General features: G+C 34.8%; 3 protein-coding genes across 4 annotated transcripts; 1 reads left to right on the top strand and 2 right to left on the bottom strand.

Moving 5' to 3' along the window:
• Window positions 1-133: 133 nt before the first annotated feature.
• Window positions 134-10,516, bottom strand: LOC135687519 (CCR4-NOT transcription complex subunit 9). The gene is made up of 11 exons (XM_089110450.1): window positions 10,223-10,516; window positions 9,594-9,724; window positions 9,336-9,388; window positions 8,271-8,338; window positions 7,200-7,287; window positions 6,589-6,695; window positions 5,435-5,530; window positions 4,430-4,528; window positions 3,175-3,266; window positions 2,801-2,988; window positions 134-933 (listed from the first exon to the last, which is right to left on the bottom strand). The coding sequence occupies exons 1-10, from the start codon at window positions 10,244-10,246 to the stop codon at window positions 2,817-2,819; spliced, it is 930 nt and encodes a 309-aa protein (XP_088966576.1). The 5' UTR covers window positions 10,247-10,516; the 3' UTR covers window positions 134-933; window positions 2,801-2,816.
• Window positions 10,517-10,581: 65 nt separating this feature from the next.
• LOC135688944 (3-oxo-5-alpha-steroid 4-dehydrogenase 1) lies at window positions 10,582-15,885 on the top strand. The gene is made up of 4 exons (XM_065206015.2): window positions 10,582-11,077; window positions 12,341-12,606; window positions 12,857-13,007; window positions 14,116-15,885. The coding sequence occupies exons 1-4, from the start codon at window positions 10,701-10,703 to the stop codon at window positions 14,180-14,182; spliced, it is 861 nt and encodes a 286-aa protein (XP_065062087.2). The 5' UTR covers window positions 10,582-10,700; the 3' UTR covers window positions 14,183-15,885.
• LOC135688928 (serine/threonine-protein kinase VRK1) lies at window positions 15,280-26,773 on the bottom strand. 2 transcript variants are annotated; one of them, XM_065206005.2, is made up of 11 exons: window positions 26,499-26,773; window positions 24,821-24,876; window positions 22,073-22,142; window positions 21,631-21,827; window positions 20,116-20,214; window positions 19,448-19,580; window positions 19,035-19,155; window positions 18,464-18,522; window positions 18,133-18,332; window positions 16,814-16,924; window positions 15,280-16,594 (listed from the first exon to the last, which is right to left on the bottom strand). In XM_065206005.2, exons 1-11 carry the CDS (start codon window positions 26,632-26,634, stop codon window positions 16,319-16,321), a joined length of 1,458 nt encoding a protein of 485 aa, XP_065062077.2. In that variant the 5' UTR covers window positions 26,635-26,773; the 3' UTR covers window positions 15,280-16,318. The 2 variants fall into 2 exon arrangements, with proteins under 2 accessions (XP_065062077.2, XP_065062070.2); XM_065205998.2 differs by having other exon boundaries at window positions 15,280-16,603.
• Window positions 26,774-26,792: the final 19 nt, after the last annotated feature.

Genomic DNA, 26,792 nt, shown 5'->3' on the forward strand with positions numbered 1-26,792 from the left:
ATTTGCATCCCCGGCAACCTCCCCTTACTATAACACCATAGATTAACATAATTTTATTATTTAAGCACTGGATTCGAGTTATCTTATGTGTTTCACAAAAAAGTTATTTATAAGAAGTTGTACTCAGCTTCGGTAAAGTTAACAAAATCGAGTAATAGACAAATTTAATAATATTCCTAGCACAGATTATCGAAATCGTACTTTCTCAAAGAACAAAGAACGAATTAATACAAGAGGAATTTTAAAAATAAAAGTAAAATGGCTAGGAAGTGGCTACCTGGAAAAGAAGAGCAAGGGCAAGAAGATCTTTTTAACAGTCCTTCTAATTATATATAATATATAATAATTATGTAAATAGCAAAAGTATCAAATAGAATAACGTATATTTGCCTTGAATAGTTGCAAAAGCTGTTAAAATACAATGGTTCAGAAAATACCCTTACGATATAATTCATGCTCATTATAATAAACATAAGTCTTTGTCTCTAGTAGTTCCTAAACTAATTCGCATACTGCCTGATATATGGCAGTCCAAAACGGCCTGGCTAAATAGCATATAGATCACAGGAACTTTAAAATATTTTATCAGCGAATGTAATATATTTCAGGGATCCTAAACATTTTTCATAGAACAACAAGAAAACGAACTCAAAAATCCAGTCGAAAGCTCGCTTGTTCTTGAGTGACTTTGTAGCAGGGAAGTCAAAGAAGTAAAATACTAACGTTGTGTTTATCCTTAAAAGAAGATTCCACATGACATTGTCACTTGTAAAATCTAAAAAATTTTAACAATCCTTCGGGCTAAAAATTAACAAGCTTATATTTCAGATCTCCACCAGCTTTAAAAGCAAATTCTGCATTCTTCCTTGTGTTCAAGCCATATCTGAAGATGATGTTGTTTACATTTCGAAGAAACTCCAGCAAAATCAATGCCTGAGGAAAAAGGAAATAATATGTAGGGTCAGATATGGTCTAAAGTTGTACACTAAAGTTAAATTCATTTCGATTGAAGCTGAATTGAAACAAAGGTTTTTGTAAACAATTAACCAATATCCATATACCAAATCAGCAGGGAAGTAAGGGTGAGTGGCTTATAATAAACAAGAGTATTTATGCAGTTATGGCTAATATCCCCCCCCCCCTGGTGGACGGGGCTTCATCAGATTAAAGTAAACGGACTAAAAATGTACAAATCTGAAAGAGGCGCGGGGGGTCGACCGCCCCTGTTGCCTTTTGATAGGAGGGGAAAGGGGGGCCAAAGTGCCCTTTTCACAGAAGAGCCCTTGACGGCGACCTTTTGTAGGAAAGCCATGAGATTCATATGAAATTCTGACTGTTGTGCCTTATTTATTACAACATTTCTCGAAACTTGTGGAAAAATTTCTTATGCCAAAATTTAGCCACTTTCAAGATACCGACAGAAGATCGAAACAAAATAACAGATACGAAAGAATTGTTAGTAGCTGGGAATTATTTTTTTTCAAACGCCCTTTTACTCAAGCCCGTTTTGGCGTCCCTGGGTGTCGGATTGGTTGATGTGGAATGGTTTGAATGCAGTGCAACGGAGAAGAAACAGGTAATGAGTTTGGAAAAGGGAAGGGTGGCGAGGAGAAGAGCGTGGGTGGTGGTGGTTGAATGAAAGTGTAATGAAGGTGGGTAGTGGTGATGATAATAGAAGGTTCTTATACCATTAAATAATAATAACGGGAATATAGAGAGTAATGATAATGATTATAAAATAATGATTTTTGGGTGGTAGACAAAGTATCGATGTGAGTGATGATGGTGTGTTGCTATAAGGTTAACGGTCAGTGGTTCGGTTCATGCCATTCGGTGCAAGAGTGTTTGCCAAGCCAATGAGGAATTGCTCTTTGGCTTGTCGAACACTCTCCCATTTGCCGTTAAGTATTTATTCACACATGAGTATTTATACCTAAACTAATCAATATTCAGCCCCAAATTAGCTTTGAAAGCACCCCTTTATTCACGAGTTGACTTTAGAAAGGGAACTGTGGATAGTGTTTGCATGAGATAGATATTGTAAGGATGTTAGCAACTTCACAAGATGCATTGCGATGTTTTTTAAAAAATAGCCCTGTCACTATCAGAGTTTTTCTAGGCCTACTGTCTTGAGATATTTATCAGAAAGTTAATCTCTATTGAAAATATTCTATACAACATGACCTTTCCAACCCACGGTTAAGTGGGACATTCAGTTCAGGGGAGGCGAATATCTGGCTTAAAACAAATTTCTAAGTTAGTCAGACTAACATAAAGAGTCCGACCAATCTAGATTTTAAGCGTAGAATCGATTGTGGTGTTTTTCTTGTTTCATAATGTTATTGAAACTTTACAGCTTATACTGCTGGATAACATTATATGCATTATCAAGTGCGTTTCATGTTTACAGCAAGTTAACATTTACTTTAAAACAACAGTTATATAAGTCACTCCCAGAGCAGACAAAAGCAATATGATTTACCAAAAAATACAGGAAAAATAATAAGAGCGTTTCAAAATAATTGTCTCTAAAATTTTTGGTATCTTTAAGCAAAGTTTTTTCTGGGTTACCAAAAGGTAAAGCTTATTTTAAGTTAGTGGGATCTCATGATTGCACATTAAAATAGTTAAACCTCAATACAGCTAACATCTGATTAGCCAATCATTGTTCAATGTAGGGAGAGGTCTGTCTTCTCAATTCATCGATAATTCATCGAAGTTTACCAAGTGTCAAATACGACAAACACTTCTAAAGGAAACTTTCTTGCAATGTATGACATTTTTCTAAAACAGAACCCACCTTAGTGTTCCATCTTTTAAGGGGGCATTGGAATCCCCCGTGGGTCAGTCATTGTTGTTGGGGTTTCCTGAAGGTTTTTCATTAACTGAGCCATCCATCTCTTGGTCGAGTGGTCATCTTTCAAGCACAGTGCGAAAGTGTTGTCTTTTAGTTGATCTGGAAGACACTGACGCAGTGCTTCTCTTGCCCTATTTATAAACAAAAAAATGTAAAATTTTGAACCGCAGAATCATGATTAACAGATGTGAATGTGAATAGAACAAGACCAAGCTAAATAAATACTGGTTCTTGATATAAATTCCAGGGAGTTAATTTGAAACAATATGGTAAGTTGTGAATGATTAACAATTTTTAAACTATGCTGAATCAAATACCTCGCGTTGTCTGACAATCGTAAGTAGCATCTGACGACATGTTTAAGTAGCCTTGGAGACGGCTCTTTCACCAGAGCCAATACCATTTTACCCTTTGATGGAAAATTAACAGCTTTGAATTAATGTTATAATAAAAATTATATTTGATGTAAATTAAGTAAGGAGGCAGTCTGAAAAAAGCATTGACAATAGACTTAAAAAGAAAATTTCACGATAAAAAAGACTTTGAAGAAATAGGAGTTTAAAAACTTGGCAATTAGGTACGTATTGCATAATACCTTTCAGAGTATTCTTGACAGACAAACAAGTGTGTTTTATCTGTCTTTAGTCTTTTAAAATGAAATATCTGAAACTCGAACCGTTCATTAATGGTAATTAGGCGTGCCTTTACATGGAGTCAATTGCTTTTCATGTGATCATTGTAGTTTCATGTGATCACAGCATAAATTGGCTACTTTTGACAAATCTTATTTTCAGGATTAATACTAGGTAGCTTCAAATGATCAGTCTCAGGTCCACCAATAGCCTTGCAGCACAAAAAACCACGACCTGGCGTATTTTGGTGCACCCTTTCCTGTTATCACGACTCAATGACAAATCTCGTTACAGTAATACGAAACCATCGTCCACATTACATTTTGATAACAAGCTTGCACCCTTTCTTCTAAGTTAGTCACATGGAAAATACACTGAAATGTTATTCAAACGTACCTGCTGTGGCACAATTAGGATATAGGGATTGGAGAGAGATGGCAGTAATATATTTTTAATCTTAGTATAAACAGCCGAATATTGACGGGACAAGACAACGATGACATTAAGGTCCACGTTTGAAAACTGATACATCTGCTGTATTGATATATGAATATGCCCAAACTTTGATAATAGGTAGAGGTAGGTCTTGTGAATACATGCTACCCGCCATATATCTATAAATTTGGCTTTGGATATAACTCTGTGATTAAAACGTTCGCAGATAAGGAGTTAAACAACGGCATCTAGATCTCCTTCGGATTTGCTGATCTCTTTAATTTCGAATCTTCCCTTTATGGAGGAGATGAGGAAAGAGTTGAAATCTTTTTCAGGTTCTGCTCTCTCTTTCTCTCATCTGTCTTCCTCCACCATAACAGTAGAGGTGGCACAAAGGCTAGGAACTGGAGAGCCGAGAAGGGATAGTAGGTCATCACAAAGCCATCTTAATGCAATTGCTGTGAAAATTTAAATGCAGTGTCCGATCAGCGCATTGCTTACTTACCAAAATCATTGCAACATGGGAAAATCTTTCATATGTTTGACAGATGTATCCTAAACCCGTTTCATCGAGTAGAATCTTTTGCAGAATAAACGTTGCAACCTTTAAAGAAAGAGTGCTAAAGTGAAAAGTCAAAATAGAACCTTTGGAAACCATATCAATTTAAATGATTAATAAATGGTGAAAAACAAGTGATTCTGACATTGGACAACATCTCTCTTAGATGGCCCAGATTGTGTCAAAGTCTATAATGGCGACATTTTTCAGATAATTGACACAGTCAGTTCATCTTTTTATTTAGCAGTTTTGGAATCGATATACACAAAAACGGAAAAGCAGTTATTATGTAGACAGAAAGAGCCGCTGTTCATTTGTGAACCGTCCAAAACAAATATCTTTTACCATTACTGGCATTCTCCGAATAATCGAATTCTGTGAATAAATTTCAAATGAAAATTCTGGGCTCTAAGTATAGACAGCCGTTTGAAATTTCTGAAAGCTTTAAGGAGTAGTCGCAAGGAGTGGGATGCTATATTATCGGACAGATAACTAAAAACATGGAATGTTCTTTCCTTTATACAGGACATTGGTTCAAACTAGGTACCTGCTGGTGTAGAAGTTCCCCTATGAATTACACAATTCATGTCACACACAATGAAGATATCATTGTATAAACATTGCAAAGGCTTAAAAAAGAGTAACTTAGATGATGAAATAATTATAACCATCGCAGTTTAGTGTCTGTAAGGAACAACACAATGAGAGCAAAAGGACTGGGAAAGACAATAATGCTAGAAAAGTCGAAAGAGACGAAAAAAGAGGCAGACAAGGCACAAGGTTGATTGAGAGCATCATTGAGCCAACACAAAGGGACAGAAATCGTTTGAGAAAACTGAATCGGAGCCGATTTAATAAAATAAGCAGAAGTCGGTTAGGAATCGATGCTAACCAAAACTAATACAGAGTTAAAAATATTTAAAAAATCAAAATCGTGTCCATTGTACTTACGGTTTTAGACAATTCACTACCAGATTCCATTATTCTTAAACAGAGCGGGATTATTTCGGTTGATAGAAGAAAGGTAATCACCTCTGGGTCATCAGTCTACACAAATGACAAAGAGCAGGCTTGTTGATACAAGGTCGTTAAACAAGGAAACACGCATTGAGATTTCAGATGAGATTAACGCTTTCACTTTATAGATTTTTTGGCTGTATCATAAATTCTAACAGGTGATAAAATGTTTCCATATGTTAAATTTAACAAATGTCCTAAAACCACTAAATAATATACTGTGAGAATTTATTCAAGAGCATAAGAATAGTAGCCTCAACTTTGCCTAAAAACAAACAAAAGATCGCTTGAGAAAAGCAGTAGTGGGCCAATGTAAGATCCTGGGTGCAGCCCAATTCATACTTCAAGTTACTTCATTGAAGTCAATGCATTGGCGGTAGTATGTACAGATTTTGAAAAAAGGGGGAAACTTTATCTTCCAACTTTATGTTTTTACTGACGAGAAACAAAATTCTCAATGCGACTCTGCAAAGAGTTCTCTGACCTGCTCTATTTTGCACTGTTGTCAAGGATGCTGGGTTGACATTTGAAATGCAAAATGACCCATAGAAACATCATATGCAATGAAAGTGGCCATTGAAACACTATGTCGTATGTTTGAAAGGTTTTCTACTTGGGCAAGATCATATTCAAAATTTATTAGTACTGATGAGCTGGACCCCTTACTGATACAAATAAAATTGTTCCAACATTAATGGCAATTGATCTTATTCACAGTCAAAAACCTTCTCTCGGCTTGATGGTTCCCTTGACATTCTTACATCAAAATATTTTTGCAATGTTTCGACCTCGGTCTACAGCTTCAAACTGGGCTTCTTAATTCATACCCTAACCTCCTAATAAAAGGTCACACTTTTAGTGATCGAAAAAGTAAAAGAGCTGAAGACATTAAATTTTTCAAATGTCTGCTTAAATAATATGGCCTTTATCTAACCTTAAGCAAACGGCAGATTAATATTTAAAGAAGAAATATAAGTGGGCAAATGCATGAGCTTGGATAAGGCGATACACCAAGCAGTCAATGGAAGTCACGCTACGTTCACACATTCCATTCTATTTCTATTCAAAGAAAAAAAGAGTAACTTTACCTTTACTAGAGCACCTACAACACCAAGACTTGTAAGTCGCAAATATTCAAATGATCGTGTCTTGCTTACTGTGTGTAGAAATGGGTATAGGAAGAGCGGAATCTGAGCTAAAAAGGAATTTACAAGCATCAACGTTAGAATATATAAATTAACAGGAAATTGGCAGGAAACTTTAAATCGGGATAACAACAACAATCGATAATTAAACATCCCCAGTGCTTGGACTGTGCCCGGACATATACCGAAGGGAAATATCTTTGTCAGAAAGACACACTGTAGAGGGAAAAATTGAAGCCAAGGACACGAGCAGTATATGCGAAAGCCTATTACAAATAAGTATACAGTAGAGTAGGAATACGACCTGCGAGCCGCATTTGGACCTTTAGACGTGGCTTTTGACAAAATCTTGTGCGAATACTATTTCATCTATTCTTGTTCTTCAATCTTCTATTGAAGCAGTAGACTCTAATTTGAACATGGACATCATACTACCCGCGTATAGCCTTAAGTATGAATATAATTCTCTCAATGGGATTATGATAACAATGCTGGCGATGATAGCCTTATGTTTGTCCAATTTAAAAACATAATTTATCAAGTCTGCAGCATACCTTGAAGAAATGGTGATCTTGTCTCGGGATGTGACGCAACACATTGCAGTAGCGCAAGTGCATTGCAAACCCGGTTTGATTGATGTGCCTGAGAAACGAGGATTCAACAGTGTTATTGAACAATCAAGTTTATGAAAGGTGCTTCTTTTCCCTCATTAAAAAACTTATTATCCACAAATACTAAGATTGAGAGGCCTCTTTCGGCGGATTCTAAAGTATATTATGCCTCTTTTTCTTTTACAGTTGAATCCCATTTAGTCGTACCCCGTAAAACTCCGGACTTTTACAGAGTCGGACTGATTTTCAATTCCCAGTAAGATTCTATCTTACTTAAGTCAAAAGTCGTACCACAGATAAGTCGGAAAATCGCTAAGTCGGACCAATTATCCCACTTGAAGGTCCGACTTAATGGAATTCAACGGTAATAAGAAACCCGTTGTCAACAGATACTAAGATTGAGAGGCATCTTTAAGCCAAAACTGATTGTGCGATGACAAAAAGCCTTTAAAAACATCATTTGTTCTAAAACATTATTTTCAGTAGATACAGAAAATCAGTCAACTATGGTGCATTGACAGGTATGTCAGAAACACATACAAATGTAAACAACAGCAAAAAGAATAAATGTACAAAAATACTTTTGTTCTTGAACAAGAATGTGTCAGGTTTCTTGAATTCTCTTGATAATAACTGAAGAAACATCTTTCTTATGAATCTATATTTAATTTCTATTTCAAACTCTATGATTGTTGAATTTCATGGCCCTCTTCTTGATTAGTTTTATTTGCAAAAACTTTTTTTTTCTAAAAAATAATTCCATATGGCACTTAAACATCTCGCAATTGTATGCTGAATTATTTCAAAATAATAGGCAGTGAACTGAGGATATACATGAGTATAACAAGCATTCAGTCTTTAGTTGGAAATTTTGATAATCATTAGCACGGGCCACCCCCTGCCCCCCCAGGAATCCCCCACTGATCATTAGCTTAGGACTTCTGTAAAGCATACTTCAACTATTACATTCAGCTATTGCTCATAAATTAAGCAAAGAAAATTTCTGGCACTTACATTTAGGTTTGGTGGATTAATCATCGGATATATGTTTACAATTTCTTGCAGCAATGCAGCAATGGTACCTGCATTTGGAAAATATAGCAAATTAAACATACTTTTAAAACATTTAGCATTTTAAAGCAACTTTATATCTCAATAACCTAGTTGGTACCATCTAATTTGAAAAACACTATTTGTCCTTCTACAGAGACAATGATTTTGATAGGAAAAGAAGTACACATGAGTCTTAAAGACTTGACAGTTTCTTTAAGCAATAATTTTGATGTCGCATTAAAGGGGCCTCATTTGTATCATCTACCAATTCGGAATGTGTGTACCAATTGGTCTAGCTCAATGAATAGGCTTCATTTTAAAACCAGTAAGGTAAGGATTTTGGTGTTTTTTTTCCCAATTCTTTGAACTGCTCAATGCAAGTTGTTGTGTCCTTGACATATAACTTGTCTTTCTTTTTTGGTATCGCCCATCCTACATCAAATGGATTATGGTGATGAGACTACTGAAAAAGAGCCTTTATTATTTGTTTCATTTCATAAAACATATCAAGCTGTGAATGCAGTTACAAAAATTGTATTCCATTTTGATTTTTCTTTTGAACACTAGTTGTTTTACTCAAAATAATGGAAACTTCCAGGAGGTGAGATGCAAACCATCAACCACAAATATACAAGAAGATACCAATCTGCCACATCTGTACCAGAGGTATTTTTTACACATACAGGTAGATTGGTATTTTCTTTTCAAGTGTATATTTGTACTGATGCTAGGTATTTTTAACAAAATAATTGAAGAATGATATGTTACATTTGAATTGCCGCCAGTTTGGTACACCTTAAAAAACTCAATGCTTTTCATGTTCATCAAATAAGCCCCACAACACTAAACTTATGGTAACTTTTTTAAAGGGAAAGAATCAGACATCCTGCATTACTGACACAAATAATACTTAGAATACAACCACATTTTATATATATAATTATGAAGAAAAATAAAGGCTTATACAATCAATCAATTTCTAAATACAATCAACTTATGAAAACCAAAAAGGAAAAACAAAATTACCAAAAGAGTGCCACAGCATAGGTGCAAGATCTGATACAACTTCTCTCTTCTTGCTAGCGAAATATAAAGCAACAATTTGCCATTACATTTCCACATTGGACTTGGAAATAGTTAGTATTTTATGACAAACTATATTAACAAAAATGACAAAAAATTTAGAAAGCACCCAGGCCTAAAAAAGCACCACCTTTGAAAAACACACCTTTGAAAAAGGTGCATTTTTGAAGCCATAAAAATACAGTAATTGATTATTTTCACCTCAGCTCTACAAGTGCATGTTCTCTTGTTTTCATACTGGACAGCTCAAGAATCCAGTTATAAACTTTCTCCCTTTCTGCAAGTGATAACTGAGTAGATGGTTGGGCATTTTGGGGTGGCTGTCCAAATCTCTAAAGAACAAAATAAAGTAACCTTTAATAGATAATTAAGTTAAACATGAAGGCTCAGGAGTTCAACATTGTAGCTACCGAATATGTTTTCATAACTGAAGTTGAGTGTCACTATATTAATTGAGGAATTTACATATTACTATTTACTTTTATAATTAGAATTTAATTATGTATTCAAGGATAGATCTTTGGTGGTTTACTCAAATCATCAGTTGACATAAGTGTTTAGACTTTAGTCCAAAAGGAGCCTACCCATTAGAGACATTATGCTAAAGAGCTAGAATTTTGATAGGAGAAATTGAAGCATTATCTTTCGTGACCCATTTACTTTTGATTTTCCGGTTACTTTGACCTTATCTCAGTATGTAGGGAATCAATCCTGGACTAACGATTTCCCATTCTTATTCTCTATTTTACATGGCATGGACGGTCTCCACCTTGGTCTCATTTCAAAGCACCCTTTCAAATAGCGTATTGAATCACTTATGAAAAACATACCTGCTGAGTTAAAGAGTGCATCATCTTCAGAATGTAAGTGTCAGTTATTTCAGGCTAGAATATCAAGTTCACTCAGGAGTCGACACGTCAGATGAAGTAAACAGGTTGAAAAGAAATTAGACAATCGTCTGTCTCTACCGGCTGCCTCTCTTCCTGATCGTCAATTTTTGTTAACAAATTGGCATAACAAAGCTAGGGTACTTAGTAAACTTATAGGTTCCAAACACTTTGAAATGCTTACTTTTAACAAACTTTCTACAAATGCACCACCACAACGGAATATAAATATCCTCCTGGGGCTACTCTTTTGAAAACGTCTCGATTACACGGACCCTCGTAGTCGCAAATGAAGGGTAGCTAAACTCAATAGGAGGCTGCTGCAGCGTGATCACTGGTCACAGATAAATACAAAATCAGATGAAAATACAAAATCAGCTTAAAGCATTTGCTTTGTGGAAAACCAAGCTTTTAAAGAAACATGTTCGATGAAAAAAGCTTCACAGCTACGATTCCTATTCCGGACTCTATTGTAAGATTGCTTTCTTTCTGTGGACTTGTAGAGGGGGAACAGTTTATGGAATCGCAACTCATCAAACTCCTTTGCTACATAATGTTTATGGTTGGTGTCATTGTTTTTGCAATTCTCAGCTTTATCCCAGCAGTTTATGGACGGTATGCTGGTCCGAAAAGTTGGTTTGGGTTGGGTGTTAATGCCAACGTAGCATGGTTTTTCCAAGAATCGCCGTCTTTTTTCATCCCAGTTGTTTTTTGGCTTCTTGAATTTTGGAGAACCGGGACTTTGGACCTTACTCAAACTGCTTTAGCTTCAATGTTTGTTTTCCATTACTGGCAGAGGTTCGTATGGCAGCTAAATTTATTCCGATCATGCCTTTTAAAGGGAGTTATGCTGAAAAATCATTAATGAATGCTGTTATATTTTATCAGTTCTGAGTAAATAGTACTTCTAAGTAATATTTGCAATTTGAACCTGAACATTTATTCACCAAAAAGCTATATACGATGTCTGTTCTGTACCTGCGACGCAGTAAGTGATAGGAACCAAGCATTGCCTTTTTCAAATAAAATACTTTTTTTATTTTCTTCAAACAGCAACTTACATTTTTACTGTTGGAGAGATTTGGCTTAAAGAAGAATTAGAATCCAATTTGGCCATGTTTAAATAATGAATACTGTGAAGCAAAATATGATTGAGTCTATTTAATTTACCAGATACCAGATAGTTTATTTAATTCAACTTGCACATATACTTTAGACAATTGATCTAATCATGAGTACATCTGAGCCACCTCATAGACTAGAACATTCAAATCTTCCTGAAATTCAGTGATAATGTTTAGGGACGAGGACCAAGGAGCATAACATTTAAAACAAAACTGTGCTTATGGAAGTCTTTTTGCTGGCAATGTAGCAGTTGTTGCACCCAAATATTTCTGTAGACTTAAAGGCATCGAGTCATGGTGAATAGGCCTGCCCTGAAAATGGGTCATTTGGCTTTGACATGATCCCTGCAGTTTTATGTGATGTTGGCATCTGTTTTTGACAACTTGCGATTGATGGAAACTGTTTGGTTAGTCAGTGTGAGGTGGGTTCATGTGACCAGTTCAAGGTCAACCAATAGCATTGCAGCAAGAAAATCATGACACAGCAGGTTTGGCAATGATTGGGTATACCCTCTCATTCTATCACGACTCAATGCCTTTCAGGGTTAGATAAAGATCTCTAGTTATTGTGGTTTAGGGAAAAGGTGAACACAATTTCTCCTCTTTATTGCTGTTGAATTTTCAGATGTTCATAGAGATTTGATGATCCAATAATATCAAATGTATGCATTGCCACTAGTTGCTGATTGAAATTTTAATTTGGGTTTAACATTTTTCCTCTCCTGCCTATCCTCAAAATATATTTTCATTGCATTTTTCAGAATTTTCAATTTGAAACAATCATCTTTTCCTTTATTTGAATACATGCAGACTATTGAAGTTTTTGCAAGGATTATACCCTGAAATTTTTAAAAAACATTTCAACCTCTCAATTTTTAATGTTTTTATGATAAATGTATATTTTCACATTTTTACCCTTTTTTATGTTTACCTCTAGGACTTTTTTGTATTCAGTTCTAATCAGAGGAGGCAAGGCAACTCCTATTGGCATTTGTGCACTTGCTTTTACTTTTTGTACAGTCAATGGCTACATTCAGATAAGAAGCATACAACTGAAGCAATTTGAAGACAAGTGGCAAAAAAAGCCATCTGTATTACTGGGCATCATTAGCTACCTCTGTGGCCTAGCCATCAATATGCATTCAGATTATATTCTAAGAAACCTCAGAGCACCTGGAGAAACAGGGTACAAGATCCCCAAGGGTAGGTAAACCTGATGTGCTTGATAACTTTTTAGAAATCTAGCAATGATTGGGTTGAATAAACAGGATAACCAATAAACCAGCAATATAAAATATCTTTGATCAAGCTTCTTTTTTTATAAAATACTATGTTAGCTTTTAGAAGATTGACAGATGCATTTACAAATAGCATAAAATTTCTGTGAATGAAGTTTTCCTCTGGCTTTTCCTAATTTGTTCCGACAGTTCTCATACATCTGCAATTATTTCAGGTGGGATGTTTGCTTATGTCACTGCAGCAAACTATTTTGGTGAAGCTCTTGAATGGCTTGGTTTTTTCTTGGCAGTACAAACTCTGGCTGCAGCAGCATTCTCATTTTTCACTTTTGCTAACTTATTTCCCAGAGCTGTAATGCATCACAGGTAATTACTCCTAAAGCTGTGTTAGTTTTATTCATTCAATTCAATTCTGTTGATATTTGCATAAAATGTTGGTTTAATGGCTCTGAATAAATGTAAATTAAGGTGACGACAATAACCAGTATCAATTTATGTGATGTTTTCTTTTAAGGTTAAACTAAGTGGTTATCATTCCTTTACCCTCGTTTAATTAGTATGTTTCTAAATGCGCATTTAATGCTTTAAGGAATTCCTCTATTTTTTGCTTAAAAAAGATAGGAGTTCTTGGCGAGTTATTGCTTGTCAACAATTATTTTCCATGAAAAAATACTTCTACTGTCAGTCCACTCAATTAAATAATCTTTAAAAGTTTTATTTAAATCTTCAGCAATCCTCCAAGAAGTATGATTTATCTTTATTTGTTATACCAATTTTCAATTTTCCAATACCATAAATTATCGAATTAGCCCCCTGGGGGCTTATTTATTTTTGATATTTTTGGATGGGGGCTTATACAAGGGGGGCTTATAAAATTATTGTAGACATTAACAAGACATTATTTAAAGACGTTGTTAATTTTAGTAGGAATTCTTTTACGGGCTTTTAATCAATAAAACACCATAGGCAACCTGAGGCGGTAAAAATCATCAAAGTGAGGGGTCCAATTTGAGCATTTACAGTAGCAGTGGGGGCTTATTCGAGGGGGGGCTTATTGACAATTTGTAGTTTTAGGGTGGGGGCTTATTTAAAGGGGGGCTTTTTTGAGGGGGGCAATTTGAGGATTTACGGTAATTATAGTTACGATTCCTGGAATTATTTTTTAATGTTAATAGAGGGTGTCTTTTACTATAACATTATTATCGTTTTGGGCAATTCTGTGTGTACCCTAAACAGTCTATGTTAAAGTTGTAAATGTTGGGAAGTTTACTGTAACTGGATGTTGGGAAAGTCTTTCATCAAATCATCAATAATGTATTTTAACATTTGAAAAACAAGAATGAAGACAATGATGTGCTAAAATATTGTTAAAAGTTTGTACTGATTTAAGTTCATAGGAAATAAAGTAACTTCTTGGACAGCCAATTTTTATTACTATTTATCACTGACTGAAAAATTTTGAATTTTTTTCTAGGTGGTATCAACAGAAATTTGAAGACTACCCAAAGAACCGAAAAATAATGATTCCAGTTATTCTTTAAAGGGCATATGTCATGTTAGCAGTTTCCTAATACAACAAAAACATTAGGAGGATTTCGGTGTTTTGTAACTTTTTATTTCTGATTTCATGAATTTTTACTACCATGAAAATTCAACCTTGATTCCATGCTTTGTACTGAACAAACAGTATATTTTTATTGCATTAGCCAATCAGTCTCACGACACATGCCCTTTAAATTAAGCCAAAATCATAGTAAATTGCATTAAAGAAGCACATTAAATGTGCACACATTTTTTGAAAATTTTTAAACTTGAGATAAGAGTTATTAAAATACCACAAGGAGATTAATGTAAAATTTGTTTAGCTTGTATTAGCCAATATTTGACAAAATAGACAAATATTATAGTAATAATATTCATTATAGTAGATCTAGATGTTAAGACTGTCAGTTTATTAATTTATTTTGAACAATTCTCTCTAGTACTCTATCTTCTTATCATCATTGGCATTTAGCAATCTGCTTAAAGGTATTGAGTCATGATAAAAGGCAATAAAGTATACCCAAATGATTTTTGTGCCTCAATGCTATTGGTTGACCTGGAACTGGTCACATGAACTCACCTCGTGGTGATTAACAAAACAGTTTGCACCAATAGCAAGTTTTCAACAATGGGTGGCGATATCATCACATGAAACAACAGTGATAACGCTGAAACCAAATAACCCCCTATAGAAAGGTATATTTACCATGACTCAATGCATTTAACTTTAATTATGTTTTTCAAAGAATCAAGATTGAGCTAAGTTTCAAATTCAATCTTTGCCAATAGAATGAATTAAGTTGTCAAGTGATAAGCAAATTGTTTGTTTTAAATTAAATGGAGATTACATGAATTATAAAGCAACCATCAACAACAAAAGTTTTCATGAAACCATTGGAAATACAATGATAGACATTATCTACTGTGTTGAAAATAATAGCATCAAATCTTTAGTAATTGATCCAAAAGGACGTCTTATTAGTTGCATCTTTTTTATGTACTAATAAAATCACTTTTTCAATCTACCCTGCCATTTACTGTGTTCAATCTTTGTTTGAGTAACAGTTATCCATAACCACAAGAAAAATAGCAGGTCTAAAGTTAGAAATTATTTATTATCTGGATATTTGGAAAACAAGTCTCTTTAAATAGATATTCAAGTTTCTGCCACTTCTTTACATTTTCATTTTATCCAATGACTTTAAGCATACTCAGAGAAGATAAGCAACATTTCACCAGAAAAGGCAAACAAATCTGAGAGACATAGCCACATGAACTTAATAACCTCTCTAATATTCTGAAATCCTCATTTGAAAATGTGATGCCAATTACTTCTAGAGTTGGAACTTCTAGACAACTATTTGACATGTGAGTAATTTAACAGTAACGGGTTTAGAGAATTTGGCTAGAATGAATTGGAATATTGTGATGAGATAATGGGATAATAAAAGAGGAACAACAACAAGGAAAATGGGTGGAAATCAAATGTCAAAGATCTTGGGAGAATTTGCAGACTTATGTACTAGCCTTTTTGAGAGACATGGTGCCCCATGCTATAGCTCTATGGTTGCAATGGTATGGTAATCAATCATTCTCATGTTTCATTTTCAGGTGACTTGGACATAGAATTAAGGTGTGAAAATTTAACATTAGAAGAGGGATCTTACAACACCATTTAAGCACCCATATCATCTTGATTGCTTAAGAAATTCAGTCAGACTTGCCGGTGCAACTTGGAAACAGTAGTAAATAACCTTAGAGAAAAAAAACTGCCCAAGATATTTCTGGGCATTTATCTTTTGCCACAAAATTTCTAAAATTGGTCTTTTGCAAAAAATCAAAAGTTCAAGCCACCAAGATATATAATAAAGCTGTTTATCAGAGAATATATTATTTCTGTGAGTTTGAACTGAAAAATTTGCAAATATTTTTTTCCTTTAAGGTATATAGAACTAACTGTTATTGCAAAAGACATGGCCTACATGCATGGGGGCATCTTGACCCATTTCACTCGAACTGAATGCTACTGCATTTTAAAAGAATCAGGAACGTATATGGAAAATGGGGCAATTTTTATTGTTATCTGGTTATGCTTTAACCTGTATTTATCCCAACAGATAGTATGACAAAAACTGTCATGGAGACTGTGCAAAGTCTACTTTCGAGACATCCTTATTTTTTCTCACCCTTCTTCTTGTGCTTTCTATGCCAGCTTTTCCTGCTTCTGATCTAAGGGTTGCTTTTCTTTTTGGTGAAGAACCAAGTCTCTTGACCTTGTTAGGACTAACTTTCTTGACCTTGTTAGGACTATTTGATGTGCTTCTTGTATTTCTACTAAGTTTCTTTGGACTTGCAGATGTGCTTCTTTTGCCTTTTTTCTTTTTTGGACTCTCTTCATTAGAGGACTGTCTCTGTGGTTGCTTGAGAAAAAGATTAAGAAAAACCTTGTGATTTAAGTTTGAATCAGCCCAATCTTCTTTTCTATTGGAATAAAAGAACTCTACGAAATATATTGACCAGTAAATCTTGTCTTCCAGGAAAAATATCTTTTTTTCTTCATTTGGAATGGTATTAGGAAAATGTTAGGCAAAACTTAGATAACTTTAAAAATTTCTGATTTTGTGACAAACCTTTGTCTCTGTTTGTTTCTTTCCTCTTGTCTTCTTTAAAACTACTGTTGGCTCTACTTGCAAACTTGAATTTTCTTCATCAGCTTCTGACTTCCTTTTACCAACAGCACGCTAGAAAAGAGTCAGTTAGTTAAAAATTCATTATTAATACTCTGCGCCAAACTTAAATGTTGAAAGATAAACTGATATCAAACTGACATTTTCCCAGCTAAAATGATGCCTCTTAAATCAAGGCAAATCTTCTCAAATCAGTGAATACAAATGCCAGCACATTGGTGTAAATCATAAGTTCTGTGGAAGGGTTAGCAGTGAATCAGTCCCAGACATTGTACTCTTTCCTATACAAACATAAATCTTTGCAAAACAACTACCAAAAATTTTGTAATCAATGTATGGAAATAAACAACAGCAATGCTCTTTGTGCAAGCTAGAACCAACACAAATGATATTTAGCTAAATCTTACTATACAAAGCTCATGAAAATATTCTTACATTTCTAAAAAATTATCCAGAGGAAAGTAAAGAAGGTATAAATGATGAAAATGTCAAAGTTAAATAATTGCCTATCAGGAAATGCACTGTTGCATTAGCAAAAGAAAAGATAAAATAAAAATGCAGTTCAGCATTCAATTTTGAACAGAAGATGGAATCTATTGAATTCTATTGCTCAAAGAATTGTTTAAATATTACAAGCAAATTTTGTTCCTCAAAACAGCCAAGAGAAAAAACATTTCAAAGCTCCCCATTTATCTGTTGCAGCCATTATTCCCACTTAATTATAACAAACTGGATAAGATAAATCTTGATTGGTTGTATTTGTGAGAATTTATAAACTATCTGTTTAGTTTAATGATATATAATGTTAACAATGAAGCAATATTGTTTTGTTTTAATAATTAAATTGTACTTTTCACTCAAAAAAGGAAGATTTCTGTAAATTCTCTTCTTGTTTTTTTCAGGCGAACCCTATTTTGCAAAGATGGTTAAAAGCATGCATCAATAATACAGCAATGGCGCTGGTGAGGGCAATACATCCCTTATTCTGATCCTGGCTTTTTTATTCTGATATATCTTACACCCATATGTTTGCCCCAGTGGTGGACACCTGGGGGATGAGGAGGTGGTCGCCCCAACCCCCCAATATTTTGGATCACAATGCTCTTTTGCTCAAAAACAATGAGAAAATGTGACATCATCTTATCAAAACAATAAGCATGCCCCCCCCAATATTTGACCAAGTGTCCACCCCTGGTTTGGCCCTCTACAATACATCAGCTTCCTTATGAAAATCTGCCTCATTGCAATTTTGATTAGAATACCTTTTTCGTGCTTCCATTGGCAACTTTGAGATCAGGTGCTTTTTTCTCAGTGGAAGATTTTGCAAAATAAACGGATTTTCCATCATCGGCATGCCCAATGTTTTTCAAAGCATCACAAAACCATTTCTTTATTTTTGCATAGTCAGGTTTCTCTGTATAATCAATCTTGTTTATATATTTGAAAAACTCTTCAAGTTGTGCTACAATAAAGGAAGAGATAAGGAAAGGAAACCCAGTATGTAACAAAACACAAGATACTTAGACTTGGGCAAATCAGCAACAGGAACTTTCGTTTTAGGCAATATCAATATGCAAATCTGGGAAATCAAACCTGGTACTCCCGAAGATCCCAGAATTTTATTCAAAGAGCGTGGGATGTCTTTCATAAATCTAAAATAAATAGATAAAGCATCAGTGCTGGATGCATTATTATGTAGCCTATATTACAGTCCAATTTTTGTGGTTCAGTTGAACAGTAATTTCAATGATAAAACAGAAGCTAAAATTCAACTGACTGAACAAGGATATTTGGGGTTCAGGAGCAGCACTTGGAAAAAGTGCAGCAAGCAAATGCAAAACTGCAATCAATAAATCTTATGCAAAAATTATGAGCAAGTTGATTATCCTCTGATTCTTGCATACCAGTCCTAAAATAGCATACAGAGGCAAAATAAAGTAGGATCTGATTACCGTCTTTTTCATCATATCAAATTGCGGTGTGGTATACAACATTATGCTGGTATCCTAATCTTGATCATTTAGCCTATTTTGTGCCTTTAAGCACACCTCTAAATCACCTACTTAATCCAAATCCTTGTTGCATAAACAGATTTTGAATGCGTTACAAATCAAAGCCCTTATAGAAAAATATGAATTACTGATACTGATACATAAACACTTACTTGTTTTTTTCTTGCATAACAAAATCCTTGTTATTTAGATTTGATTCCCAAGGCAAAGTACCAATAATCCACTGCAACATGCAATACCCCAGAATTTCCAGGTCTCCTCTTCGAGATGGAGCTGAGAAATCAAGGAAATTTTCATCCTCGGCAAATACAAAAATTTTGAGAAGATAAATACTTGAAAATAGCAAGCCCGTTACCAGGTCTACAGTATTTCACTATTTTAGTAATTCTTATTCTTCTGAAAACCACGAGTCTATGGAATTTTTACCATATAAACCAACATGCTAAAGCTTTGTATGCTCCAGCATGCCGCTATCTGTTACAAATCAATGTGTCAAACTTGGTATTTTTCGGGACTTTCATTCATCAAACATGATCAGGACTATGAGAAAGAATTTCAATTTTACCAAGTCCTCTGTGTGCATCACGGCTGGTGTACTCAACAGTACCATCATGCTTGCGTTTGGGATCTTCCTTGAAAGGTACATGTTCGCCGTTTGGGCAGTACCTGAATGCTAAGCCATAGTCAACTAGAAAGACCTAAAAAATAAAAGTCATTTTCTAGAATAAACTTGCCAGGTACCTTCAAGGTCATGAAAAGAATCATTGATAGAGGAGCTCAAATTAAAGGTTGGCTGAAAATATTTAAGCTACAATATGGTTCAACAAAGAAAGTTGTTAATAAATCGCAGAATGTAAAGTGACCAGAAATGATAACCCTGGATGAAAAAGCACATAGAAGTACATGTTACAAAGGACTAAAAGCAGGGGTGTCCAACTTATCTTGTCCAACTAAATATGCCCAATATCGGAAAGTATGCCTAATAATGAATCAAAAATGTTTTCAGGGGGATGGCACTCCACAGAAATAGCTCAAGGGCCAAATTACTAAAAAAATTGTTGACTTAATACAGGCCACAGAATATGCCCTAGTGAGCCTCATCTGGCCTGGAGGTCGTATGCTGGACACCCCTGACTTGCAGCTTTTACAAAAAGTCATGCATTTTGTAATGGATTAAATAAGCAGCAAATTTATTTGCTTATGTGTAACTTCTGTTTAGATCATAAGCATTACCAGTTGTGAATTTTTCTTCCCAAAGCCCACAAGCATATTTGAGGCTTTGATATCGGCATGCACATAATCCTGTTCGTGCAGGTATTCTAGTGCATCAATCTATGAAAAAGTTGAAAAATCATAAATATGAAAGAATCAAGCACAAAAATTATAAACACAATCCTATTTATAAAGAGAATTAAATATTTAACACACATAAAAGATCATATGAAAGAATCACAAATGCCATTAATTATAAAATCTGATAGACTAATTAGCCAACAGCAATATCGCATCTAAATATGCTTTCATAGTCGAAAGCTTAATCCAAGTGCATATCTAATCTATAAACAATAGAGTTCTTGAGTGATTATGTTACAAAAATCTAGTTTTAAAATTTTTAAACCTTGATTCCATTACCTGATAGAGCATCAAGAAATACTTCTAAATGTGTGAAATCAGTCAGATGTGTGACAAATATGAGATATGGCCACATGTGTATTCATAAGCAAACTTCAAATCTTTCATTGGCCACACCTCACCTGGTTTTAGACATATTTGACTGCTTTGCAATATTTGGAAGCATTTCATGGTTTTCTTTTAAGCTATGTGGTTAAAATTCAAAAATTCTAAAAATAGTTTTTTGCAACCTTACACTTAAGAACTCTATTAAAACATGCGAAGGAAATGTTATGGCGAATGACACTTCATTGGAAATACTACACCAACGAGCATTTTCTCCATGACCTGGTCATTGAGAAGGATACAAATTAACCTGTATATAAAAAGAAATTGCCTGGCAAGCAACACACACTTGGATTTGCCTTGCAAGTTTATGTGTCAGTGCCACTCTAGCTATGTAGGAAGCATAACCCAAAGATTAGGGAAAAGAATAAAACTGCATTGTCCAAATAGCTAGAGCAAGTTGAATTAGTAGTAAGATAATTTTCAGCTTGAAAAAATGCTGAAAATGGCTTAAAACAACATTGAATAAAAAGACCAAAGTCTCTGTGATACACTGCTTCACACAAGAGTCTTAATGGCATTGGAAGAGCTTTAACTTTCCACAAAATACAAGGCTATTGAGAATCATCTTGGTACTCAGACACCTGAATGTGATCTTGCCAATGTTTTTTTCTGAAACTGTCATGTGGTGTTTGGAAATACTCTCCCACATTGTTTGATTGAAGTTTAGCATAAATCACTTATCAAATTAGGGTTAGGGTTAGGGATAAACCTGGTTCTGATAACCAAGGTATGAATTAACCAAGGTGCAGATTACCAATGTTTGAATAACAGAGGTTTGCATAAACTGAGGTTTGGATAAATGAGGTAAAGATAACCTTGGTTAGGATAACTGGGGTTCAGGTAAACGAGGTACAAAAAACCAAGATATAGATGAAAAAGGTTTGCATAATCCAAATTTAGATAAAGAGGTACAGAAAACCAAGGTTTGGATGAAAATATATTCTGCGTATCTCTCTAGTGATAAAAAATGGGGCAAATTTAAAACAATTAAGTAACACTAAGTCTTACCATCCTTAATCCAAGACTGAAAACTGTTCGTAGTGGAAATTTCTTTGACGACTCAAGAAATAATTTTTCAACATCCTGGCCAAACCTATCCATGATCATAAATCTATACTTGCAGTCTCCAATCTCAAATGATCCAGAGCCAATGTATTTCGGCACTCCAAGATGTACCAACTTGTGAGATTTCATCCAAGAAGAAACTGAAATGTTTGACAGCAATGATTATCTAATGACTTCTCTGTCATAAAACAACTAAACAATAATATGCATGTATTATATACATATAAACATTTCATAGTACAGTCTTCATCAGTTATCAATGTGGAGGTTTCCATTAATTAAATGATGGACAATATACATAATTTGGTCCCTGACTTAACAACACATGATAAAACCTTGTCTGATCTAATTTCTAGGACTCAGTGTAGTAGTGTACATTACTTACTCATCTCTTGCTTGGCTGCACGCTGATAAAATGCCAGTTCAACAAAAAGCGGACCATTTGAATGTGGCTCCTACAAAAAAACAAGATACTAGATATAATTCATCAACTAGATAAAAACTTTTTACAGCTCAAGCAAAATTCTTCAGATCCCCTTCAATGTAAACAAGCTTTTACTAGTTGCAGATGTTGGCATATAATGGGGGCAATCTTTTCCCAAAGTAGAGAAGAGTTATAACCCTAAAATGATAGGAAAAACAGGCCTTCCCGGGAAGGCATGCAATCGCACCAGCATGTGCTGGTACACGCCTCCCTACACCAAGGAGTGTGTTTAATCGCTTGCCTATTTTTATAATCTATGTATTTTTAACCAAAGCAATGGAAACTTATAAGGTGACAGAAAAACAAGAAAATGCTTTTTGCTTTTTATTTTGATGTGTCTTAAATGTTAACGTAATAATTTTGAAGAGCTGTTGTGACAACAGTTTAATGCAATCAAACACAGATCAAATGATAGTAGCACCAGGGCTAGAAGTAGTCCTGTAAATTTCATTCTTACATCTAAGGCTGCAGAAACTATTATAATACAACAATTTGCAATCATCTTCAAGCCTAGTGCTTGTAAAAACCAAGTCGCATTTTTATCATAGACTTGTTTCTAAAATGTACAATATGTTTCTAAAATACCATAGGTCGAATTTTTATGCAAAAGGCTTCCAGTCTAGACAAGACTTGTGCCGTATTTCTTCTAATCTACAATCATAAACTTGGTGTCTTCAGAAAGAAAAGTAAAGGGGCCACAAAGGAGCTTGCCATATTCTTGAAACGGGGCAACGATTACATTATAGGCTATACTATTTAAGCCCAGGACAATAAGCAATATGTAACAAAGATTTAGTGCAAGTTGTGAGTGAAATATCAGATCATCAGGCATCTATCATTCTAAGGAGCTGCAGTTTTTATGTGAAAGCCTTTGCTGAAGGCCCATGCTGGAAAGCTCGCTTTCTGTACACTATTGGTTTTACGCCATTGATTCCAGTATACAGTTCTTATGCCAGCTAGGTTAAACAACCCTCCCTAGAGTGCTTGGTAAGAAAGCAAATCGGAGACATTTCATCATTACCTTACTGGTCTAACCGGTGAAAATGATGGAAGATTTGTGCCAACGTAAGAGATGTTTAGGACAAACTGTGTTGTATTCATAAGACAGGTTTGAATGGCGTTAGTTGCTCTTGGAGCCACAAGATCTGTGTTAAACTTTATCAAAGGCTTGATAACTCATTACTTACTTCTCTTGTCATTAAATTAGCAAATATAATTGGTTATTAAAGGTTTCCACGTTTTCGATTTTCACCCTCGTTCGAAATCGAAAACATGGAAAACGCATAATTCTCATTTCTTTAAAAATAAGGTCTTATATCTCAATTCTTGAAAGAACTCTGTTGCTTTGTTTATGTATTTCAATTCCAGAAGCTTCAAGCAAAATTTCACTTTTCCGCATGTTCCGCGTTTTTCGCGTGTTCCGCGTTTTCGACCTGGCCGAACGCTAGCTCTCTGGATTCAAAGAGAGGGAAATCTGTAATAGAATTGTTCTGTTTCAAGCGTTTGCATTGAAAAGTTTCGTATCGTTTTCAAATCATGCCAATTTCAAATTGTGCCATTTCACATCGTGCCGCTTTTGAATTGTCCCATTTTCAAATCATCCCATTTTCAAAACACTTTTCATATCTCTTTTGATGAGACATGATTGAAAGTTGGGGCCAAAATACTAACAGTTTTCAAGGGTTTCATGAAGACTGCCAACATGGTTGGTGGCAAGAGGGATTGCCAGGTACTGGATCTAAAATATTTTCAGCATCAAATTTAGTAAAGATCCCTGCCAATATTCATAAGCTTTCCTTTATCATTATGCCACCAGATATATTTATTGTTAAAGTTGTGTGATAAGTGAAGAATTGACTTAAGAATGTGGGTTTTTTAAGTTTCCATATACTATGTAATCAAACCTTTATAGAAATAAGACAAAACATCAATAGCACTTCATCACATGCCTAGAACAGTCTAGGGGTGCAAAATGCCACACTCATGCTAATTTATTCCCAAAAGGCCTGAAAACATTGTTTTAAACAAGGGATTTTCCAAGAACTAAACAATTTTGAAGCTTATTAGCTAGAGATCACTCTTTACTTTTCAGGCAATTGTAGCTTTGGGCAAAGCAAAATCTTAGTCAGAATATGAGAAAATCAAAAAGTTTTTGTACTAGAGGAAATTTCATCTGTTACAGTCATTAATAACACCACCCTTTCATCAGCACATCCCTTGTCGTTGTCACCTTGGCTTGAACTCTTGGCACCCCTACTCAATCCTCAAAGACTGGGTTTCCTAACTTTTTCTTAAACCCTTTTTTAATAAGGGCAACTAGCTTGTGTATAACTTGACTGTGATATATTGGACAGTAGGTAAAATGCTTCACCAACAACAGTTTTCCTTATATGTGCTGAAACTTTTATCATCTAAAAGCATAACAATCACAAAAAATTGCATGTTGACTAAAATTCTGGCCCTTAATCCCAAACTAAAGATAGTTTGACACCCAATGATTGAATTGACTTGACAAAAAATTAAAGCCAACAGTGGCAGGAAAAAGATCATCAACAGTTCATGAACAGATAAAATTCAATCAACATTCTCTCAAATATGTAGTAAACTAATATTTGCAAGCTCAAAATTTTTTTATAGAAATACACTTACCATTTTGATAACATAGGCTGCACTGTCAGTTACTTCACTGCTTATCTTATCAGAGCCTAAAATTATCAGAAAAACCATCAAAAAAGACAAAGACAAACCCCTTCAATGCTCAGGCAACCAAAATTGAAGCTAACTAACTTGCAATCTTGATTCCTGCTCACAAAAGATAAAAATAGTTTGAAGCTTTATTGAATAAAGTGGCTTATTGAATTAAAGAGCTCAATCAAAGTACTTAGCTTTTCCCCATTTATGTCCTGCTTAAGCCTGGTTTTCATTAGAGTCATAAGGGTTGTAAGGATTGTCAGAAACATAATTTTAAGATTTTATGAGGCTCATGATCAAGTGAAAAAACCAAGAATCACAACCGTAAAATTATTAGCACTTGAAATTTTCTCTTACAATGCGTGACATTAGGATTGAAAGATAAAAAACTTTTTCATCCTTATGATCCTTATGACCAGATGTAAATCATTGCTGTTTAACCATCATAATGACCTTTTTTAAAGAAGTCAAACGAATAAACCACTTTAATCATACCAAGATAGAGATATCCAAAGACTCCTTGACAAATTTAAGGGCCTAATCTCCATTGATTTTTTCCCAATTCAGTCAGAATTTGGCCAGGTGAAAGTGGCTTCGCCATCCTTTTAGCTGCTTGTTTTTTCAGGGGAATTTTTTTATTTTTCATTTTTTAGGTATAAACCTTGACCATTATATCGTATTTTCCAATGGCGTCCATTGTGAGACGGGCTTAAGTATTTGCCGTATATGTATATGTTGTTACATTGTACTATAGATGTTTTATTTTAATCTAGTATATGTATATGCAGTGTTAAAGTTTTATTTTTAGTTATATTTAGATACATGTCATATCCCAGGGGGCAGTCACGTTATATTGCTCCTCCTGGGTTCCGTCCTTGTATTGTAGTTTAGTAGTTTATATGTACTGTTTTAGTTAATTTGCTATTGTAAGTTTTCATACTGAATAGAAAAAAAACCAGATGTTCCTTTGTTTTGGATGTTCCTTTGTTTTGAGAATTAAGTGACTAAATTCCCTGATTTTTAGTTGCTGGCAACAAGCATTGCTCCTTCTCTCGATGGCCTTAAGGCAAGATCATATATCGCAGTCCAGCTACTTGTTTGACAAGTCTTCGAAAGACTACCAGTTGGCAAAAACACCTTGCTCAGATCTCCCTGCTCAGAATCCAAAATCCTTATGATCCTTATGACTCTGGTGAAAACCAGGCTTTAATGTTGATGCCTTAAATCTGTTATGATGCAATGCATGATGAAAACTTCAAATTATATTTTTATTTTTAACTTGTGCACCATCTTGGAGTAGTTTTAAACAATTAAAAAGGAGGTTCTTGAAAATATTTTTAGGGCCATTCCAGACCCATTAACGCCAAGCTTATGACAAAATTATTTTCCCTGCCACATCCGCCGCTGCCAACAAGCCAAGTAAATTATGAAGTCCTCTCCTGACATCTCAAGTGTAAGTTACACGGATTCCAACCTTGGTCGGGATCATGTAAACATCTTGAACGGAGCCTAAAGAAAATCATAATGCTACTGCGTTGATTTATAACGAGATCTTTCAAAATCATCGCTGCTTAACCATCATAACAACTGAAGCTTTTTTTAAAAAAGTCAAGCAAATAAACCACTTTAATCATACCGAGATAGAGATATCCAAAGCCTCCTTGACCAATAAGAGGGCCTAATCTCCATTGATTTTTTCGCAAGTCGGTCAAAATTTGGCCAGGTGGAAGTGGCTTCGCCATCCCTTTTGGTACCCGTTTTCCCGGGGGCATCTTCTTTTTAGGCTGAATCTTTTCTCTTTGTGATACCTATCTGCTTGCCTCTATTGATTATAGACGACTTTTTCCATTTTGTCTTGTTACACTTTTTCGTTATATGTTCAGTTTTCAGTTATGTTAAAGTAGGCCCCTGAATGAAAAAATTTTGGCGC

The sequence above is a fragment of the Rhopilema esculentum genome, chromosome 10, assembly GCF_057945365.1.
Source record: "Rhopilema esculentum isolate cy_ngs chromosome 10, ASM5794536v1, whole genome shotgun sequence".
Taxonomy (NCBI): domain Eukaryota; kingdom Metazoa; phylum Cnidaria; class Scyphozoa; order Rhizostomeae; family Rhizostomatidae; genus Rhopilema; species Rhopilema esculentum.

Bases quoted from the DNA above. Each gene is read 5' to 3' on its own strand.
- LOC135687519 (XM_089110450.1), bottom strand. From the start codon at position 10,246: ATGATGCACTCTTTAACTCAGCAG. The intron at 9,725-10,222 runs GTATGTTTTTCA...TTTGTTCTTTAG, and splicing joins TGCACTCTTTAACTCAGCAG to AGATTTGGACAGCCACCCCA. The intron at 9,389-9,593 runs GTGAAAATAATC...ATATTTCGCTAG, and splicing joins CATGCACTTGTAGAGCTGAG to CAAGAAGAGAGAAGTTGTAT.
- LOC135688944 (XM_065206015.2), top strand. From the start codon at position 10,701: ATGTTCGATGAAAAAAGCTTCACAGCTACGATTCCTATTCCGGACTCT. The intron at 12,607-12,856 runs GTAGGTAAACCT...CAATTATTTCAG, and splicing joins AGGGTACAAGATCCCCAAGG to GTGGGATGTTTGCTTATGTC. The intron at 13,008-14,115 runs GTAATTACTCCT...ATTTTTTTCTAG, and splicing joins AGAGCTGTAATGCATCACAG to GTGGTATCAACAGAAATTTG.
- LOC135688928 (XM_065205998.2), bottom strand. From the start codon at position 26,634: ATGCCCCCGGGAAAACGGGTACCAAAAGGGATGGCGAAGCCACTTCCA. The intron at 24,877-26,498 runs GTATGATTAAAG...TGATAATTTTAG, and splicing joins CTTTGGATATCTCTATCTCG to GCTCTGATAAGATAAGCAGT. The intron at 16,925-18,132 runs GTATTCTAATCA...ACTCTTTTCTAG, and splicing joins CCAATGGAAGCACGAAAAAG to CGTGCTGTTGGTAAAAGGAA.